Source organism: Dromiciops gliroides, chromosome 3 (genome assembly GCF_019393635.1).
Source record: "Dromiciops gliroides isolate mDroGli1 chromosome 3, mDroGli1.pri, whole genome shotgun sequence".
Taxonomy (NCBI): domain Eukaryota; kingdom Metazoa; phylum Chordata; class Mammalia; order Microbiotheria; family Microbiotheriidae; genus Dromiciops; species Dromiciops gliroides.
This window is the reverse complement of record NC_057863.1, coordinates 626,589,205-626,610,713: the sequence shown is the minus strand read 5'-3', so window position 1 is coordinate 626,610,713 and position 21,509 is coordinate 626,589,205. Positions and strand designations below refer to the sequence as shown.

General features: G+C 44.5%; 1 protein-coding gene across 5 annotated transcripts in view; it reads right to left on the bottom strand.

The window, feature by feature from the left end:
* Window positions 1-21,267, bottom strand: part of LOC122745443 (alpha-enolase-like) — a 40,576-nt gene extending 19,309 nt beyond the window's left edge. The window contains exons 1-4 of one of the 5 annotated variants that reach the window (XM_043990758.1): window positions 21,251-21,267; window positions 20,703-20,743; window positions 13,710-13,803; window positions 6,949-7,044 (exon numbers count right to left, since the gene is read on the bottom strand). In XM_043990758.1, coding sequence (XP_043846693.1) covers window positions 6,949-7,044; window positions 13,710-13,794 — 181 coding nt within the window. In that variant the 5' untranslated portion in view covers window positions 13,795-13,803; window positions 20,703-20,743; window positions 21,251-21,267. The other 4 variants (XM_043990757.1, XM_043990760.1, XM_043990759.1 and 1 more) reach the window with 4 other exon arrangements.
* Between the last annotated feature and the right edge of the window lie 242 nt (window positions 21,268-21,509).

Genomic DNA, 21,509 nt, shown 5'->3' with positions numbered 1-21,509 from the left:
TTTACCACATAACTGGCCTTTTCTGATCACAAATTTCCTTGATGGTATCTGTCCTGCCACTTCTTGTATGCAGGGCTTTACTGGTAATAAGCTGCACAGCCTTTTTTGTGACCTCCCCTGTACTTGGGCTCACTCACAATTCCAATTCTTTGTAAACTATGGTGTTTCATGATTTATAGCCACCCACTATCACCAGAAGAGTACTGGCATTGAACTTGCCCATTCAACAGGCATTCTCTCTCTCTCTCTCTCTCTTTTTTTTTGCAGGGCAAAAGTAACTTGCCCAGGATCACAAGCTAGTAAGTGTAAAGTGTCTGAGGCCAGATTTGAATTCAGGAGGCCCTGAATTCAGGGCTGGTGCTTTATCTACCGCACCACCTAGATGCTCCCAAGGCACTCTTTCTCCATTTAGTTTTTCCAGTGTGGACTGTTAGGCTGATCTCTTTTGAGGAGCTGTTGATTTCATGGAGGAGTCTGTGGTAGTAAGAATGCATCTCTGCTTTTTGGGGACCAGCATTTTTTGTGGGTGATGGTCTATGTTCTAGCCATATTCTCTTCTCCTGCCTGACACTTCCTCCCTTTTTTCTCTAATCTTCTGTGTTTGTAATCTTCTTTGTTGTCAACTTCAAGCTTCCTAGTCAATCAGGTGAGATCTTGCCCTACCACATAAAACCCTTAGCCCTCCTCTGAGCCCCTGAGATGCTCTGAAGCATGGAGTTGTGATGGACTTTGGATCACTTTTAGGAAGTACAGACTCTTATGTTGCATACCAAAGAGAAGGAAGGAAACACTTTCAGCTATCTACAAGTTTATTGCAGAAAGTGGTGGTTACAAACAAAACTAATGTAACCAAAATTACAAGAGATACAGAACACTGGGAAAGAACTTTGGAAATGAAAATCTCTGATAAATGCCTCATTTCTTAATTATATAGAGAACTGAGTCAAATTTATAAAAATGCAAGTCATTCCCCAATTGAAAAATGGTCAAAGGATAGGAACAGGCAGTTTTCAGACAAAGAAATCAAAGCTATCTATAATCATATGAAAAAATGCTCTAGATCACTATTGATCAGAGAAATGCAAATTAAAACAACTCTGAGGTATTACCTCATACCTATCAGAGTGGCAAATATAACAGAAATGGAAAATATTGGATGTTGGAGGGGATGTGGGAAAGCTGGGAGACTAATCCACTGTTGGTGGACTTTGAAAAGATCCAGCCATTCTGAAGAGCAATTTGGAACTATGTCCAAAGGGGTATAGAACTGTGCATACCCCTTGATCCAGCAATACCACTGCTAGGTTTATATCCCAAAGATATCCACAAAAAGAGAAAAAGACATATTTGTGTGATTTTTTCTTGTGTGTGTGTGTGTGTGTGTAGCAATGAGGGTTAAGTGACTTGCCCAGGGTCACACTGCTAGTAAGTGTCAAGTGTCTGAGTCCACATTTGAACTCAGGTCCTCTTGAATTCAGGGCTGGTGCTTTATCCACTGCGCCACCTAGCTGCCCCCAAAAAGACATATTTGTAAAAAAAAGATATTTATAGCAGCTCTTTTTGTGGTGGTTGAGAATTGGAAATCAAAGGAATGCCCATCAATTGGGGAATGGCTAAACAAACTGTGGTATGTGATGGTGATGGAATATTATTGTGCTAAAAGAAATGACAAGCAGGATGATTTCAGGAAGGCCTTGGAAAGACTTGTACGAACTGATGTATAGTGAAGTGAGCAGAGCCAAGACAACGTCATACACAGCGACAGCAATATTGTTTGATGAAGAACTGTGAATGACTTAACTGTTCTCAACAATACAATGATCCAAGACAAACCCAAAGGACTACTGATGAAACATACTATCTACCTCCAGAGAAAGAACATCAGTTTATATTGTGCTTGTCATTTCTTATAGCACAATAATATTCTATCACCATCCCATGCCACAACTTGTTTAGCCCTTCCCCAATCGAGGGGCATTCCTCTGGTTTCCAATTCTTAGCTGGCTTCCTTCAAATCTCAACTAAAATTTCACCTTCTTTCCCAATCTCTCTTAATTCTGGTGCCTTCCCTTTTTAAATTAGTTCCCATTTATCCCATATAGATCCTGTTTGTTCATAGTTGTTGGCATGTTGTCTCCCCCATTAGTTTCCTTGAGGGCAGGGCCTGCCTTTTGCCTTTCTTTGTATCCCCAGTGCTTAGCACAGAGTAGTACTTAATGTTCACTGACTGACAAGTAGTTGGTATTGACATTATTATATCATTTTACAGATGAACAAATGGCTAAAAAATGTCACAAGTGAGATCTGTACCAATGTCTTCCTGCCTAACACCAACATTCACTACAAGATGCTGGGTGAAAGGACCAGAGAGGCAAGGACACTGGGCCCACTCCTCTAGGACTCACAGGACCATAAGCTAAAATGATGATAAAGACTAAGAGGCAAGAAGATTTGGCCGGGCTTGAGAGAGTCTGCTGGGGTCGATCAGCAAGAGTCATTCTGCAAGTCAAACTTGAAGTATGTACCTTCAAAGGTATTTCTTTTGAGAGGATGAGGTCTCCCCAGCTCTAGTGAAGGATACTTCCCATAACAGGAATATGCCATAGCACAGCTGGTTTTTCTAAGGGTTAGGATGTGAGGGTGTTAAGAAAATGGTGGACACAATTGTACTATGCCTAGGGAGAAACCTTATCTCCTTCAAGCTCTCACCAGGTACAGTGGCCAGCAAGCAGGAACCCAGTCACCAAACACCTTGATCTTTTATGAAGAAAGCTCTAAGAAAAAGGAAAGGCACACTGACAGAACACATAGAAGTTTTCTGCAGCTCAGAACTTCGAGGCTCATTCATGAGTCCTCCCTGTTATCGGTGTGGTCCAAGAGGTTTGATCAGGGAGATTCCCTAGTGCTGTAAGGACGCAAAGGTCACCTGAGACAGACAATCACCTTTAGGTCCTTTGTGTTTTCCCAGCATGAGTGAGGCAAAGTAACTCTGCTTTTCCAATCAGACTGACTTGTGAGTGTTCCCCATGTTGGCATTCTACTATAAACACCTCTGCCATCTCACTTCCAGTTCTTAAAATTCCTCGATTCCTTCCAAGATCAGCCCAGGGATTGTCTCCTATGCAGGAAGCTGTTCCTGATCCATGCTCTCTCCCTCTTGAAATTCCCATGCACACTTGGCATCTTCCAACAGAATGTCAGCCCTTTGAGGGCAGGGCCTGCTTTGTCTTTCTAATGCCACTGCCTCTTATATGTTTGTTGAATTCGGTACACACACTGACTTGATGACTGCTGAGCAATCTGAGAAGTGTTCTTTTCTGAGGCAGCAGGCATACTATAGAAGCACTGAAAAGAGTGGTCAATGGCACTTACTCATGCTTGTAAATCTTGGGCACTGCTTGTGGTACAGGTATGAAAGGAGGCTAAAAACTGACAGTTAATAGGTGAAATCAGGGGCATTAGTACCCAAGACCACAAGGTCAAAATGTCTGGCAGTCAGTGGCTCTCAATGTTAGGCCTGGGCAGGTGGTGCAGAGAACAGAGAGCTAGACTTGGGAAGATTACTGCCTCAGAAACCTCATGTGTGATCTTGGATAAGTCACTTAATGGCTACTAGTCTTAGTTTCCTCCTTTGTAAAATTAGGATAATAATACAACTCACCGCCTATATTGGTTAGGAAGTTCAAAGGAGATAATCTATGCAAAGTATCTTGCTCAAAGCACCATAAAAGTTCTGGCTATTATTATTAGAGCCCCAAGGTAAATGAAGATAAGACAGTTGCCTTCATTTGTCAAGAGTACGGGCACATGCAAGGATTCCATGTCATCTTGCTCGTAGAACCAGTGGCGTACAATGTGAACTGTTGGTCTACCTTCAGGACATGGTTGTGTTTGGAAAGATGTTTACATGATTCTATGGTTTAGACCAAAAGGGATTTGAGAGTTCACTGTGTTCAACCCTCTCATTTCCCAGATGAGGCTCAGAGAGTTTAAGTGATTTTCCCAGGGTCACATGGTAAGTATCTGAGGCTGGTCTCCATGATTCAAAGTTCCCATCCTCGATGTCATAGAATACCGAGGACACCTAAGCTAGAGTGGTTGGAGACTTTCGATCAGAAGACGTTCAAGACATCTTCAAGTAGTAGAATTCAAGTCAGTAGAATGTAAGCTTCTTGAGAGTAGGAGCCATTAGTGCCTTTATATTTCGGGGTCTTCCAAAGTGTCCTCAACATAGTACATGCTTACAAAAAACCTTTGTCGTTGCTTTCTGGAGCATCTTTTAAACATGTGAGTGACACTGACACTGTAGCTTAATGGGGAGTGGTTACCGATCCTGGAAAGACTGAAGCACTTACTACCTGATCATAACCAAAGGTGTGTAGTGGTTAGAGCACTGGACCCGGAGGCAGGAAGACCTGAATTCAGTGCCTCAGATGCTTATTAGCTCTGTGGCCCTGAGAAGGTTACTTAATCTGCCTTAGTTTCCTTTTTGGGGGGTGGGCAATGAGGGTTAAGTGACTTGTTCAGGGTCACACAACTATCTGCCTTAGTTTCCTTTTGGGGGGGGCAATGAGGGTTAAGTGACTTGTTCAGGGTCACACAACTATCTGCCTTAGTTTCAACTGGAAAATGGGGATAATAGCAAGTTACCTCTCAAAGTTGTTGTGAGGCATTTGTAAAGCACTTTGTGAAGCCTGAAGTGCTATGCAAATGTCACTTATGATTCTTATTAACCGAATCCATTTTTGGCATTATTAGTAATTTTGAAGATCTGTGAAAAACCAGGCCAATAACATGTAGCCATAGCCTATCAATGACCCCACCCGTGGATGTCTTGTCCGAAGCAATAACAGGAAGAAGAGCATGAGAGAAGTTCAGAAACTGTTCTGGATGAAGGGAACAATATGGACTTGATCCTTCAGTATCCTCTGGAGATTGCTGAAATGAAAAATGCGACCAGATCTTCCAGAATCTAATTAATGGCCTCACAAGCACACACACACCTGTGTTGCATTTGTTGATTCAGGTAAGCTTTTGCCAAGTAGGCTCAGATGCCAGTCTGGAGAGCTTGAGGGCAGTTTTGTACAAGGAGAATGATGGCTACTGGAAACCAAGGTCATTTACCAGCTGGGGACTCATTAACAGCAAGACCCATTATATGAGCCATAGGCTGAGTTTGGGGCTTTCCAACAGGCCGCCACTAAAAAGACTGTTTTTATGGAGATTGGCTCTGAGGATTGGCTAGGCAAGAAAGCCCTGACCTCTACACTCTGGGCACCAAGTTGAATGCTCCTAGACAATGGCAGTAGAGCAGGCAGATAGCTGCCCGGGCAGACTATGAGAAGCATAGACCAGGAACAACACATACACCTGGTCTGTCTCCTAGACTTAGCCACTCAAAAACTATAGTGATCACTAGGGAGGATGTGAAGGTGATGGGGACTCAAACTGGGGCCTCTGACATGGGAAAGTGGGGCAATCTTGGGGTTTCTCTGGAAACATCTGTGGAATTAAACTATAGAGCTGAGCCAGTGCTCTATATCCAGCTATAAACTCTGGAGCCTGTGGAAGTGAGGGATGACTGGCTGCAGGATGGTGATAAGTGACCTCTACTCCTGGCCAAAAGGAAAGGCCATGAATGCCGGAGGATTAGGCTTAGATGAACTAAGGCCCAGCAACTCTTCAGGGAGTGGCAGAAATGGGAATTTATTACCGTCATAGCATCATGTCAAATAGTAAGAGACTTCATATAAAGCATATTGAGGCAATCTATCACATTAGGAGTCATCGGATCTGAGCTGGAGGGGACTTCTGGGGGCTCTCGGTCCAATTCATTTCTTTTCTTTCTTTTTTTTTTTTTTCAGTGAGGCAACTGGGGTTAAGTGACTTGCCCAGGGTCACACAGCTAGTAAGTGTTAAGTGTCTGAGGCCAGATTTGAACTCAGGTACTCCTGACTCCAGGGCTGGTGCTCTATCCACTGCGCCACCTAACTGCCCCAATTCATTTCTGAATAGGAATCCACTCTATGCCGTGCCCACTATGGGGAACCCAACCCAGCATTTGTTTGAAGATCTCTAGGGAAGGGAAGCCTGTTCCTCATCTGCCTTGAGGTGGAGACTCTGGGCATTGTTCTCCCTCACTTCCACAGGCTCCAGAGTTGAAGTGACTTGCCAGTGATGCTATAGCTGGGAAGTGCAGATTCTGCTGATTCCAAGGGAGCCTTCTTCCTCCTATGTCCCACTGCTTCTGATGGCAGCTACTAAGCCAAGTGAAGAGGCCCCGGGTCCCCAGTCTTGACTTCATCTGTCTAACCCAGTATTTCATGAACATTCACAACTTAATTTATCTGGCACTCTGCAATCTACGAGGCACTTTGTATTGCTCTCATCTTGTACCATCTGTGGAAACTAAAGGGGACTTGCTCAGGCTCAGGCTGTGTCAAACCTGGGATCTGAACCCCATGTTCTTCACTCCCTGCTGCTTCCCCTCTCCCTAAGTGCCATAAACTTCGATAGGAAAGAACTGCAAAACACTGGGAAATTCTGAAATCATCAGCTAAAAGAAGCACAGAAAGCTAAGAAATGCAATTTTTCTAGAAAGTCTAATGACATATCTATGTTTGCTGTCAAGAATAAGTGCCTGGGGCAGCTAGGTGGTGCAGTGGCTAGAGCACCGGCCCTGGATTCAGGAGGACCTGAGTTCAAATCCAGCCTCAGACACTTGATACTTACTAGCTGTATGACCCTGGGCAAGTCATTTAACCCCAATTGCCTCACCAAAAAAAAAAAAAAAGAGAGAGAGAATAAGTGCCAGGGGCTAATGCCTCCTTCTCATACACAAATACAAATAAAGACCAGGTAGAAAACATGGAAGTGAGAGGAAGAGCACCAGCTTTTAGAGGTCGGGGTGCCTCCTGCAAAGAGGCAGGATGCTGCCAACTCTTTTACCTTTCCCCAGGAAGTAGCTGCTATCATTGTCTCGGAGTTCTAAGGCTTCATAGACACCAGTAGAAGCACCACTGGGCACAGCAGCTCGGAAGAGACCTGTATGATAAGGAAAGAAACAGAACAGAATAATAAATAAAAAGGGAGGTTGGCTAGCATGGACAGCAAAACCCTCTCCTAGTTACAGGGCAAAAGCAGAAAGGATAGTGAGCGGCCTAGAAGCCATGCCCTGTAATGAGCAACCAAAAGAACCAGATATTTGGTCTAGAGAAGATTTAGGGAAAGGCACAAAATAGTATTTGAAGGAATGCTCCACAGAGGAGAGATTGGGGTGGTTCTGCGGGGCTCTGCAGGGTAGATTCACAGAGCAGTGGACACAAATCTGACAGGCAGATTTCCCTGATTTGAAGAGTTGGACCTCAGACATGCCCTGTTCCGATCAAACTGAACAAGAATTCCTCCTATAATGTCGTGGTGGCCAAAGGGTTAAACTGGCACGATCTGGCCTGAACAAGAGCTGGCTCAGATCTCAGGACAAAGTCAAATAAGGCTTGTAGGGGCTTAAGGGAAGCTTTGAGGTCTGCTCTCTTGACCCCTCCCTAACTCCGGCTCGGGTTACAGTCTAAGGATGAATGTTGTCAGAACTGGACAAGGGACAATCAGGAAGAATTGTGGCTGTGGCTAAAGCTAGAAGAACAGTAGATCCCAAATACACAGAGGACAGCATGCATTTAGCATCCCCAGGAAGCTAACTTTGGAGAAGGGAGAGAGGAGCAGAGGTGGGGCAATGTTAATTATTAGGGAACAAGGATAAAGAAGAGATAAAGTGTATCAGTGAGTGAGTTTTGGCAATGGAGAGGACACTAGAAAGTGACTTTGAATATAACGTCTGGCATTTAGATGTTAATGTGCACAATAAACCCATCTTCTTTACTTTTTTTTTTTTTTTTTGGTGAGGCAATTGCGGTTAAGTGACTTGCCCAGGGTCACACAGCTAGTAAGTGTTAAGTGTCTGAGGCTGGATTTGAACTTAGGTACTCCTGACTCCAGGGCCAGTGCTCTATCCACTGCGCTACCTAGCTGCCCCTTCTTTACTTTTTAACTAGGTTTATGTGGGCTTAATAAAGACTGAGATAAGTTCAAGTTTATTTTCAGCTACTCCATGACTTTGGGAAAGGAAGCGAGAAGCTGGGCAGCAAATTTCATTACCAAAGAGTGGCCAACCAGGCCTGTCTGAAGGTCTTTAGTGAGAAATAACACATTATTTCCCAAGGAAACCCATTCCACTTTTGGGAAGCTCTAAAACTGCCCCATAAAACTTTCACCCATCATTTCTAGATCTGCCCCCTGGAGCCACACAGAACAGACCTAACCTCCCTTCTGCATGCCAACCCTTCTCCTGCACTGGCTAAACACCCATAGGTCTCTTCAGCTGATATTCCAAATGTGCTCTGGTGTTTTCTCATCATCCTGGCAAGCCTCCTCTGCACATGTTCCAGCTCTGCTATATGGCTTTTCTTAAAATGTGGAACCCAGAACGAAACCTAGTTTGTGGCTTATCCAGGGCTTGGTGGAGCAGAACTACTAAGTCAAGTTAATGGCATGTGAACAAGCACCTATTAAGGACCTACTAATATTACTCGAGAGGTAGTGATTATATGGTGCTTTCAAGTTGGCTGTTAAGTCATTTGATACTAGGTATGTGCCAAGCACTGAGGATCCCTCCCTCCTTTGTTCTGAATATCACATCACATCTCTCTTAATGCTGCATAAAATGGGGCAGCTAGATGGTACAGTGGATAGAGTGCTGGCCTTGGAGTGAGGAGATGCTGAATTCAAATATCACCTCAGACACTTGCTAGCTGTGTGACCCGGGGCAAGTCGCTTAACCCCAATTGCCTTAAAACATCCGGGGCCATCTCCAGTCATCTTGATCTATATCTTGCCACTGGACCCCGATGGCTCTGGAGAAAAGAGTGAGGTTGGTGACCCTGCAGAGCCCTTCCTCATTTAAATCCAATTCAGTGCAAGTCATGACATCACCCTGATGTCATGGTCTTCTTTGAGTACAAAGGACAAAGCAACAACAATGACTTCTGTGCATAAAATAACACCAGGTGTTTTTTGATGCCTATCAAGTTGCTGACTCATTCAGGCTTGAGATAAGAGAAAGGCAGGATGGTGTGGGGTGAAGATCACTGGATTGGGAGCTAGGGGATCTGGGTTCAGATCCTGGCTCCGCTCCTTGCTATCTGTGTGACCTTGGGTGAATCACTTGACCTCTGTGGGCTTCCCCTACTGTAAAATGAAGGAGCAGACTGAATAATCTCTAACTTCTTAGTTCTAAATTGACCTTCCTAACAATTATGGATTGGAATGACTCATAAGGTGGAGTTTCTCCCCTCTTACTGCAAGTTTTCCAGCAGAGACTGGACAGGGCAATAATTGGGGTAATCAGAGGGAATTCCCATTCTTGTTCTGTTTGGACTGGAAAGCAGATTGATAAAATAGTATGTAGAAATGGGATCAGGATTTCTGGACCAGAGTTTAAAATATAGGAATGACATGCTCTTGGACAGGGGTGGAATATGCTTAAAGGCTGATAAGATTATATTTGTGTAGGGTCTGGCATTTCTAATTACAACTGGACTTCAAACTGAAAAGGCAAAGGGAGGGAGTTACACTTCTTATGAAGATCCACCAAGATGGGCATCATTTGGAAGGAGCCACTACATATGAAGAAGAGCAGCAGACACTCAGAAATCACGGGAGACAAAATCTAAGAAAGAAGCCACCAGTAAAAACCGTGGTTCTGGCTGTTTATATACGTTTAAAGGCACAAGTATGAGCAGCAAGTTAGGTGAACTACAGACCATGATGTATGGAGACTTCAGAGCTCGTACTGAACCTTGGTGGGATGAGATTCACTCCCTCAATTAGTTGTGAAAGCGGATACACCCCTCCATAAAAGGGAATGGGGATGGAATATGTTAAAAGGATGAACTTATGTGGAGAAATCCAGTAATGGGGGAGGGCAGAGCCTAGTGGAGGTGGTCTGGGCGAAGGACAAGAGGCAGAGAAAAACAATGGACATCCGAGTGTATTTCAGCCTACTTTGACAGATGGAAGAAATACATGTGGAAATTAGGAAAATGATTATAAACCTAGCATGGAGGGATGGCATAGTAAGTAGTGGTCCAGATTTCTGCTGGAAATTCTCTTTGACCACAGCAGGACAGCTAATAACTTCTTGAATCACTTAATGACAATTTTATCTTCAAAGAGCAGAGCAACGAAGGGGGGAAACTTCTATTTTGGATCTGATTTTCACTAACGAGGAAAAACTGTGCTGAAGTGGAAATGATGGGAAACTTGGGAGGAAGTGAACATTACATTTTGGAATATGTAATAGGAAAAATCTGGACATTATCTAGATTTTGGGAGAACAGATTTCAATAGGTTCAGAGAAAACAGGGGTAGGAATCTATGGCTTAAAATTCTATAGTGAATGTCAGTCTAGGTCTGTGAGAAATGGGAATTTCTAAAGAGTGGCATTTGGCAAGGAGATACAAGAGGGAAAGAATTCCAATGAAGAGGGAAAAGAGGAATTGTCTGAAGGGTCAAACAGAAGATTCTGTGAGTCACATATGGCCCAAGTTATAAGGAAAAAGTAATGGAATCTAACTCCCTCTCTCACCCAGGAATAGTGCTGACTGCAAGGCTGTGAACTGTTGTGCTACTAGCTGAGAGGCTTTGGGGGGTGCTCAGTTCTGCTGTCATGCAGCCTTTTGGCTCTCTGTGAGATTTAAGTTCTATTATTCGACACAGAGCTTTACCTGATGAGGATTTCTTTCTTCCTTCCTTCCTTTCTTCCTTCCTTCCTTCCTTCCTTCCTTCCTTCCTTCCTTCCTTCCTTCCTTCCTTCCTTCCTTCCTTCCTTCCTTCCTTCCTTCCTTCCTTCCTCCTTTCTTTCTTTTTTTATGAGGATTTTTTTTTTTGCAGGGTAATGAGGGTTAAGTGACTTGCCCAGGGTCATACAAGCTAGTGTCAAGTGTCTGAGGCCAGATTTGAACTCAGGTCCTCCTGAATCCAGGGCTGGTGCTTTATCCACTGCACCACCTAGCTGACCCCTTTATGAGGCTTTCTTAAAGGTCCTATCCTGGTTGCTATTCTACAGGGAATAATTAGCATGGAGATTTAAGAACCATCACCACCACCACCAAGTAAGTGCGAACTACAGAGAGTGCTGAGGGGTTCGGAAGAAAGATAATAAGGAAGAAAGAGAAAAGCCTCTTCAATGAGGATGGTATTTTCAGTTCCACGGTAAGCAAAGAGTCTCATTCTATAGGCATGTGGCTCAAAGACTCTTCCAATGCCCCCTTTATAACTGAATCCCACAGCTGGGACTTAAGAAGTCATTTACTTGGGGCGGCTAGGTGGTGCAGTGGATAAAGCACCAGCCTTGGATTCAGGAGTACCTGAGTTCAAATCCGGCCTCAGACACTTCACACTTACTAGCTGTGTGACCCTGGGCAAGTCACTTAATCCCCACTGCCCCGCAAAAAAAAAAAAAAAAGAAGTCATTTACTCCAAGCTTCTACTCTGTGGAGAGATGCTTTCTACAATATACTTGGACAGGTGGCCATGAAGGCTGAGGTAGCTCATGAAGCAATGGATAGAGCTTGGAATCAGTAACATCTGAGTCTATATCGAGCCTCAGATACTTCCTAGTTGTGTGTCTCTGGGCAAATCATTTAACCTTTGTCCAACTCAGTTTGCGGATCATAACATCTTCTTGCTCCTAGAGTTGTTGTGAGGATCAAAGGAGATAATATTTGTTTGTTTGTTTTTGTTTGTTTTTTTAGTGAGGCAATGGGGGTTAAGTGACTTGCCCAGGGTCACACAGCTAAGTAAGTGTTAAGTGTTTGAGGCCGCATTTGAACTCAGGTACTCCTGACTCCAAGGCCAGTGCTCTATCCACTGCGCCATCTAGCTGCCCCCAGGAGATAATATTTGTAAAGTGCTTAGCACAGTGCCTGGCACATAGTAGGTGCTTAATAAATGCGTGTTCCCTTCGCTTCACCAAGGCTTTGCTGGGACACCACCAAAGTAGCCTATTCCAATTCTGAACCTGCTTTGTGGATTCTTCTTTTGTTATGTTCACATTTATAATATATACTCTTGGGAAAAGAGCTCGGGTTTACTCTATATTTGGAAAATTATTATTAGAGAAGAATCGTTTGTGTGATTTTGGTCTGGATCCAAGACTTCATTAGTGAAGGCAACACCTGGCCCAGGAACTCCCTCTACAGACACGGAGCAGCAAACTCCTCGTAATTGCCTACGAGTCTGTCACACAGCCAGGCTGTGTCAGAGGCAATAATGGGCAACATCTTTAGTAGAATTAAAGGGGGGGGTCTTTATGGACACCATTGCAGTGTTCTCACTTTAGTCCTCTCCTACTTTTATCTCTGGAGCTCTCGGTTTATTAAAAACACTCTGTTAATTTCTGCTGGCCCAGTTTCACCCTCTGACCAAACTGCAGAGTCTCACATTGTGAAGGGAGCTCCCAACTCCCCTGGGGCATGTACCCAGGAGGCTTAACCCTGACAGCATTCATGATGAAGGCACAGAAGACAGACTCTCATGTCAGTGAGAGGCAGATTTAAGGACTCTTTTTTTTTTTTTGGTGAGTAGCAGAGAAAGAGGCAGGGAGAAGAAAGCGAGGCTTATAGAATCCAAGAGTAGAGAGACATTCAGTGGGAGCCCCTCTACACCATCTCTGACAGGCTAGTCAAGTCAGAACTCACAGTGGGCCAGATTCAGCTCTCCCCAGGAAGCAGCATACTCAGTACCTCTCATATCATTCAGCCTGGAGACCGTTCCCCTTTAATTTGTCATATATAAAACAGTCAGTTCAGGAGGCAGCTGTAAGCCAGGGCACAGGGGACTATAAAAAGGGGGAGAAATCTCTTTGAATTAACAAAAGGGTTCTCCTTAAGAACCTCCCACCCCACTGCTTATCAAGAATAACACAAACACTTCCCTTCTTGGCAGCAGCCATGTGAGGTTCCCAGAGGAGATGTTCTGTCTTACCTCTGTGTCCCTACCCTCGGGTTACCAAGAGATTGCATCTCCTCTGATGCCTCACACTGGCACAGAGGGAACCCTGGTTTCTCAAAGGCTATGCCAGCAGGGCACAAGCTCGATAAGGCACCAGCATGCTGGGAAGGGCCAGGAGCAGACTGATCAGCTGCACTGAGGGTAAAAAGCTCCTTGGTACAAAGCTGACTCTAGGTGATGCATTTTTTTGGCCATGGCAAGTCATGAATACCGCCTACTATGGATGAGGATCTGCCACAGAGATGGGGGCATCCATGCCAATAAAATCATATCTTTGTACCGAAGTGAACGTACACTATGCATCTGGCCTCGTATTCACCCAGGCTTCTCCTCCATTCCTGCTTGTCAGACAAAGCACTTCTGTCCACATCTAACTACTTTGAGTAAAAGGGTTTCTCTCCACAGTGTCCAGAACACTTGCTTGTTTGATCACTGGGGAACACCAGGTTATCTACCAACCAGGCAAATGAAGACCCCACTGGGCAACCAATAAGTGGATTTGCACCTTGGAGACACTTTTGAGGTAGAAGGTCTGGATTTGATCTTCTGTCTCACCTCTTTGTCCCTAGGAGCCATTCTGTGCCAAGTTTAACATACCTGGAAGAGGGCCTGGGGATCAGGAAGGCAAAGGGGGCATGCACCTTTATGAGTGTGGAGATCAACCTCAACAGTGGGGTTTCCACGAGAGTCGAAGATCTCCCTGGCATGGATCTTGACAATAGACATGGTGAGATTCTGTGAGGGATAAAGATGAATGTTTTAGCACGTACCATCTTCATTGATTCGTTTGTCCAACAAATATTTGGGCATCTGCTGGGGGCATACACATTTATATAAGATATAGTTATTATTATTTTTTTGTGGGGCAATGAGGGTTAAGTGACTTGCCCAGGGTCACACAGCTAGTGAGTGTCAAGTGTCTGAGGCAGGATTTGAACTCAGGTCCTCATGAATAATCCAGGGTTGGTGCTTTACCCACTGTGCCACCTAGCTGTCCCCCAAGATATAGTTCTTACTATAAAGGAGTATAGGAGAGACAACACACACTCACACTCACACACACACACACACACACACACACACATACACAGATATCTCTGATACAAGGCTGGACATGGTGGGATCAATGAGTAAGATAAGCGAAGAACTGTACTAGCTTAACATCTCCCCCCAGCTGTTTCACAGGCATCTCAATTTTACATCCAAAAGAGAATTCATCTTTTGGCCAAAACCCACCCTTCCCCTTCTGTTAAGGGTCAGTAAGTCAGTCGGTCAACTAGCATTGTGCTTTTATTTATTATTTATGGGCCTACTATGTGACAGGCACTGTGCTAAGTGCTGGGGATGCAAAGAAAGACAAATACCCCTGTCCTCAAGGAGCTCACAATCTAATGGAGGAGACAACTTGGAAACAACCATGTACTAACAAGCTATATACAGAATAGGCAATAATGAACAGAGGGAAGGCACGAGAATTAAGAAGGCTTGGGGAAGGCTTCCTGTAGAAGATAAATGGAGGGCAGGAATTAGAATCACGGGGGACTGGGAAAGGCTTCCTGGAGAAGGTGGTAGATTTTAGCTGGGACTTGAAGGAAGCCAGGGAAGTCAGAAGGCAGAGATGATGACAGAGAAGTCCAGGCCCTGGGTTGAGAGGTAGAGAGTCTTGTAGGAGGCATAGCAAGGATGTCAGCATCACTGGGTTGTAGGATACATTGGAAGTGGGGATGTAAGATGTGTGAAGGCCAGAAAGGTAGGCAGACGCTGAGTGGAGCGTACCCCTATTCTTCCAGTCACCCACGTTTAAAAATGTGGAATAATCTGGGGCAGCTAGGTGGCGCTGCAGTGGATAGAGCACCAGCCCTGGATTCAGGAGGACCTGAGTTAAAATCTGGCCTCAGACACTTGACACTTACTAGCTGTGTGACCCTGGGCAAGTCACTTAACCCCAATTGCCTCAAAAAAAAAAAAGTGGAATAATCTTCAACTTTTCCCTCCAATCTACCCAATAGGATATCCAACATCCCAATCTCCCCTCCCTCCAACACATCTAATCACTTGATAAGTCTGGTCAATTCATCCTCCTCAAGTTCTCTCTCTCTGCCTCTACATCCGTTCCAGTCCAGGCCCTCATCGTCTCTTGTCTGTAAGTTTCATACTTGATCTCCCTGCATCTAGTCTCTCCAAACTCCAAGCCACACAACTATCAAACTGATAGTCCTCAAGTACTAGTCTGACCATGGCACCCTTCGGTTCAATGTTACCTCTGCATCTCTAGTAATCAACTAGTAGATTCAACTCCTCTCTTTGGCACTGAAAGCTGCCAACTCCTACCACATTTATTGTAAGTCAGCCTTACTATGTATTACTCCCCTTCACACGATGGTCCCATCAAATTAGTCTTGATGTTCCTCATACACAACAGTCTATCTCCTGTTTCTGCTTTTTCTCAGCTTGCTCCCCCCAGACCAGAATGAATGAATGAAAGAGCATTTGCTCAGCAATTAGTAGTGCTAAGCGCTGGGCATGCTAGCAGACGCAAGCAAGACAGCTCCTGACCTCAAGCTTATATTCAAATCGTGGAAGATGGAACATAACAAGGAGTTGTTTGTCCTTTATTCTTGAAGAGGACCAATGACATCATGAGTGTGATGCCTTGACTTGTGTGTGAACTAGATTTGAGTGACGCAGAGTTAGGGAGAAGTGCTTTGGACAGTCCAAAAGAATGGTGAACTGAATCAGAGGGCGTTTGGCTGACATACCCTTACTAGGAATGTAGTATTGATTTGATTATTTCCCTCCAAACTAGAGTTGGAAAGGAAGGAAGGAAATATGAGAAGAGGTTACATGTTATGGATATGGTGGCCCAGGCAAGAGAAAGTGAACTTCTCAACAATAAGTGGCTAGAAACCCATCAGATCTGGATAAATTAGGGGCTGGAGAATGGGCAGCATGGCTTAGAGATAGCTAAGAAGTGGTGCTCCTTCCTCAACTTCACTTCTTAAAATATGTAGTTTCCATCAAAGCTGAGCTCAAATATCACCTTCACTAAAACCCCAATTACTTTTAATTTTTTAAAAATTATTTTTTTGGGGGGCAGGGCAATGAGGGTTAAGTGACTTGCCCAGGGTCACACAGCTAGTGTCAATGTTCTGAGGCCGGATTTGAACTCAGGTACTCCTGACTCCCGGGCTAGGGCTCTATCCACTGTGCCACCTAGCTGCCCCCCCCCAATTACTTTTTATTTTATATTTATTTGTACATATGATGTTTCCTCAAATAGAATAAAAGTTCCTTAAGGGCAGAGACTGCCTCACTTTCTTCTTTGAACCCTGAGCACCTAGAATAGTACCAGCACAAAGAAAGTATTTAACAAATACACAATGGATTTAAGACATCTTCCTTGATTCTCTGTTGTTTGTGCCTTTTATTCCCATCCCTGAGCTTTTTTTTTTTCTTTTGCAGGGCAATGGGGGTTAAGTGACTTGCCCAGGGTCACACAGCTAGTGTCAAATGTCTGAGGCCGGATTTGAACTCAGATACTCCTCAATCCAGGGTTGGTGCTCTATCCACTGTGCCACTTAGCTGCCCCCCTGAGCTTTTAAAGAAATATATATATCCTATGTTTTGCTGGTTATATCAAGCACTGAAATAGTGTAAAACCATATGGAAGGTACCTATAACCACTCAAAAAAGTTGGGCATGGGGGCAGCTAGGTGGCGCAGTAGATAAAGCACCGGCTCTGGATCCAGGAGGACCTGAATTCAAATCGGGCCTCAGACACTTGATACTTACTAGCTGTGTGACCCTGGGCAAGTCACTTAACCCTCATTGCCCTGTAAAAAAAAAGGGGGGGGGGAGTTGGGAATGACCAACCACAGATGGAGACTAAGTGGATGAAGGTTTTCTATTGGCCAGATTATGCCATGCAGTTGGATGAACAACCTACAGAACTTGTCTAACATTATGTCTATTGGGAACAGACAGTATAAATGGATAAGTTGGGTCCAGAATTGGAGGGGAAGAATGGGTTAGATTGCCTTCAGGAACTGAAATTTGAAAGCTCCTTAAAAGACCTTAATATTTTATATTCTCCAGGAAATAAAGGTCTACCTTTTCTTTTCTTTTTTTTTTTTAGTGAGGCAATTGGGGTTAAGTGACTTGCCCAGGGTCACACAGCTAGTAAGTGTTAAGTGTCTAAGGTCAGATTTGAACTCAGGTCCTCCCGAATCCAGGGCTGGTGCTTTATCCACTGCGCCACCTAGCTGCCCCAAGGTCTACCTTTTCAATACCAATATTCTACCAGTTACACCAAACCCCCAAATAAGTACAGGTTGGTGTAGAAATTGATCCAGCTTTGGCGTGAGGAAGATCTAAATACAAGCATGCCTGAGAAATACACTGACTATGTGACCCTGGCAAATCATGGAAATTCTCAGTGCTTCAGGAAGCCTATTTGCATTGGTAGAAGTTTCCCCCCATGAATTTTCTATACTAATGAAATTAAAGGTCCAGTCCAAAACCAAATTCTATCAATATTCAGTCCACATCTTGGAGTATCTCTCCTATAGAGGGCATATAGAGCATTGGAAAGGTGGTTTGAGCAGGTTGCAAGAGATAACCAATAAGGAACTTCACCCCACAGGGATTACAAGTGAATGGTCTCAATGTCAGCAGAAATCGAGGAAGCTCTCCAAAATGTTAAGTGGACCTCCTGTGGCAAACGAGAGGAGGACGTGGACAAACGTTGTTCAGAGAAGGAATGAATGGGTTAAGATCTACATCATTTGAGAAAACATTCTAATCATCAGCACCTAGTACAGTACCCTGCACATGATAGAAATCGAATAGTTGCTTGTGCATTAGATGACCTTATATTTATTCATCTGTGAACATGTTGTCCTTCTCAACCTGAATACAATGTAAGTTCCTCAAGGGCAGAGATTGTTTCCTTTTTATTTTTATCTCCTGTACCTAGCACATTGTAGATCCTTAATAAAAACTTTTTGGTTAATTGAGGGCAGAGCGGATAATTTCCTGCCAAGATGATTAGGGAAGGGGCAGCTAGGTGGCGCAGTGGATAAAGCACTGGCCCTGGAGTCAGGAGGACCTGAGTTCAAAGCCAGCCTCAGACACTTAACACTTACTAGCTGTGTGACCCTGGGCAAGTCACTTAACCCCAATTGCCTCACTAAAAAAAAAAAAATAAAAAAAAAAAGATGATTAGGGAAGGCATCATGGTATAAGCAGCATTTGAATGGAAGAATGGAAGGATCAGAAGGATCTAGGATTTCAGTAGGTAAAGATGAGAGAAGGCATTCCAATTACAGAAGGAAGGGGGCAGCTAGGTGGCACAGTGGATAAAGCACTGGGCCTGGATTCAGGAAGACCTGAGTTCAAATTCAGCCTCAGACACTTGACACTTACTAGCTGTTGTGTGACCCTGGGCAAGTCACTTAACCCTCACTGCCCCACAAAACAAAAAAAAACCAAACAAAAACCATACTGAGATTCAATTACAGAAAGAAGAAACTATGATGCATTTGTGAATGGATAAGTAGAGCACATAGGCTGTGACATGCAGTTCTTTGAAGGGAAAAGTGTAAAATCAGGCCATGCTTTTGGAGTAAAAACCAAAAAATCTTATGAAAATGAAATCATTAAAGTCTTGGCAGAGTACAATGGAAATAAAGCTGACTTTAGAATTAGTGAAACTGGGTTTGAATCCTAGCTCTCCTATTTATTACCCCTGTAACATGGGTAAATCACTTCATTGTGGTCTTAGTTTCCTCATCTATAAGATGAGTTGTTTAGACTAAATCTACCCCGCCTCCCACCCTACTCCCAAGTTATCTCAAACTCTGACTCTACAAACGTATGATCTTTTAAGTTTTACCGTCTCAGTTTCCTCAGGTAAGAGATAATGGACTCGGGGCAGCTAGGTGGCACAGGGACAGTTAGGTAGTGCAGTGAATAGAACACTGGCCCTGGATTCAGGAGGACCTGAGTTCAAATCCAGCCTCAGACACTTAACACTTACTAGTTGTATGACCCTGGGCAAGTCACTTATCCCCAATTGCCTCACCAAAATTAAAAAAAAAGAAAAGAAATGAGCAGAACTAAGAGAACATTGCGCATAATAACATTGTATGATGATCAACTGTGATGGACTTAGCTCTTCTCAGCAATACAATGATCTAAAACAATGTCAAGACCCATGATGGAAATTGCTCTCCACGTGGAGAAAAATAATTATGATGGAGTCTAAATGAATATTGAAGCATATCATTTTCACTTTTGTTGTTTTTTGTTTGTTTCTTCTTTCTTTAATTTTTTCCCCTTTTGTTCTGATTCTTTTCTCACAACATGACTAATGTGGAAATATATTTCACATGATTGCAATGTATAACCTATATCAGATTGCTTGCTGGCTTCAGGAGGGGGGAGGGAAGGAGAGAGGGAGAAAAATTTGGAACTCAAAATCTTACAAAAAGGAATGCTGAAAACTATCTTTACTGTAATTAGAAAAAAATAAGATAAAATACTATTTAAAAAAATTAACTTAGACTACATGACCCCTAACATCCCTTCCAACTCCAAATCAAACGAGATAAATATGTGAAGTGCTCTGTAACCTTTACAATGCTTTATAAATATGAGCTATTATTACTGAGAGGCAGCATGGCTTAGTGAATTGAGAGATGTCCTCTAAGCCAGGTCAACATGGGTTCAAGTCTGACCTCTGATACATACTTGTAGCCCTGGGCAAGACACTTATCTACTCAGTTCTCTAGGGCAGTGATGGCAAACTCAAATAGAACCAGATCCCTGTGATCTGCACACTGACTTTAAAAACCACAAATTAACACTACCAACGCTCTGCATTTTTATTTAAACATTTCCCAATTACATTTTAATCTGGTTCTGGAAGCCAGAGTTTGACACCTCTACTCTAGGCTCCTCCCTACCACTAAGTTGCAGGGAAGGTGCCAACTTGCATTGGTACCAATGAAACCACAGGTAAAGAGTCCCTTTCCTGGAAGAGACCATGATGCTCAAAATCTGCTGGTCCTCTGAGAAAGAGCAGGTCGTAGAACAATGAAGCTGGAGGATGCTGGACACCCACAAAGTCTGGAGTTGGAAGACCTGTGTTTGACTCCCTGCGAGTCATCCCCGATTCTGAGCCTCAGATTCCTCATCTGTAAAGTGAAGAGGTCGAAAGGGATGAAGGCCTAGGTTGAGATGCTGAAGGCGTCAATTCCCATCTCTTCTCCGGGCACCGTTGCCTTTTTCGTAAAACGTGTAAGTGTTTTGAGGTTGGGTGACTTTGGGCAAATCAAACCTTCCATTCCCGGGCCGTGGTTTCCGTGTCTATAAAAAGGGAAGGTTGGGCTCCATGGTTTCGCTGGACCTAGATCATCCTTAAGGTCATTTGCATATCGGAATGATAGGAAGCCGTGTCAGCCTTCCTCTCCAAGCTTACCTGCTTCTTACTCTCACACACCAAGCTAGCTGGCTCATTAGACTGGAAGCTCCCTGAGGGCAGGGGCAGTTTTTGCTTTTCTTTACCTCCGAAGAGGGTGGCACACAGTTGGTGCTTAATAAAGGCGTACCTCCGCTGGCAGTGCCTTCCTTACCTGGTCTAGAGGCTTCTCCGCCTTCACGCCGAGGAAAAAGGCTGTGGATGGGGTTGACACCAACGAGGTGTGTTAACTGAGGATGCATTCTCCTATCTCTGTCTTCTTCCCTTCCCCCCAGACCACCCTCTTTCTCCTGCCAACATTCCCGAGCCACGCCCTCCTCGGCGGGCTCCTCCCTCTCCTCCTCCCCCTCTCCCCATATTTCCGGTCTAGGCTTTGATGGAGGGGGGGAGGTACTTTTTTTTAGACACCGCCCCCCATCGCCTATTTGCCAATCCCTGGCGCCACCCGATGCGTCCTTCCTCCCCATTGGTGGAGCGGGCAGTCCCTCTCGCCCTGGCCTCCTGAGTGGGCGGGCGGCTCAGCTCACGTACTTTGCCACTGACTGGTCTCCCTTGGGGCTGAGTGCCCCCTTGGTCCAAAAGCTCTCCTATGAGGCAGGTCCTGGCCCTCTTCCCTTACCCCCCCTTCCCACCCCCACCCCCGGACCCCTACCCCCCTCGTCTGCCCCCCTTGCCCTCTCCTCAGCTACCCCTCACGCGGACCCGATTTCCGTTCAACCGGTTCGGGCCGCGAGCAGGGGTGGGGCGGTGGATAACGCGCATGCGCGCCCCATCCCTGATCTGGGGCGGGGCGATACCAGGAGATGGAGACCTTGTCTCACTTTAGCTCCCAGCCAGGTCTAGGTGTACCATAAACATTTATTAAACTCCTACTATGTGCTAAGCCCTATGAGTACAAAAAAAGGGCAAAAGACAGCTCTTTCTCTTTAGGAGCTCACTGTGACTACATGCAAACTATGTA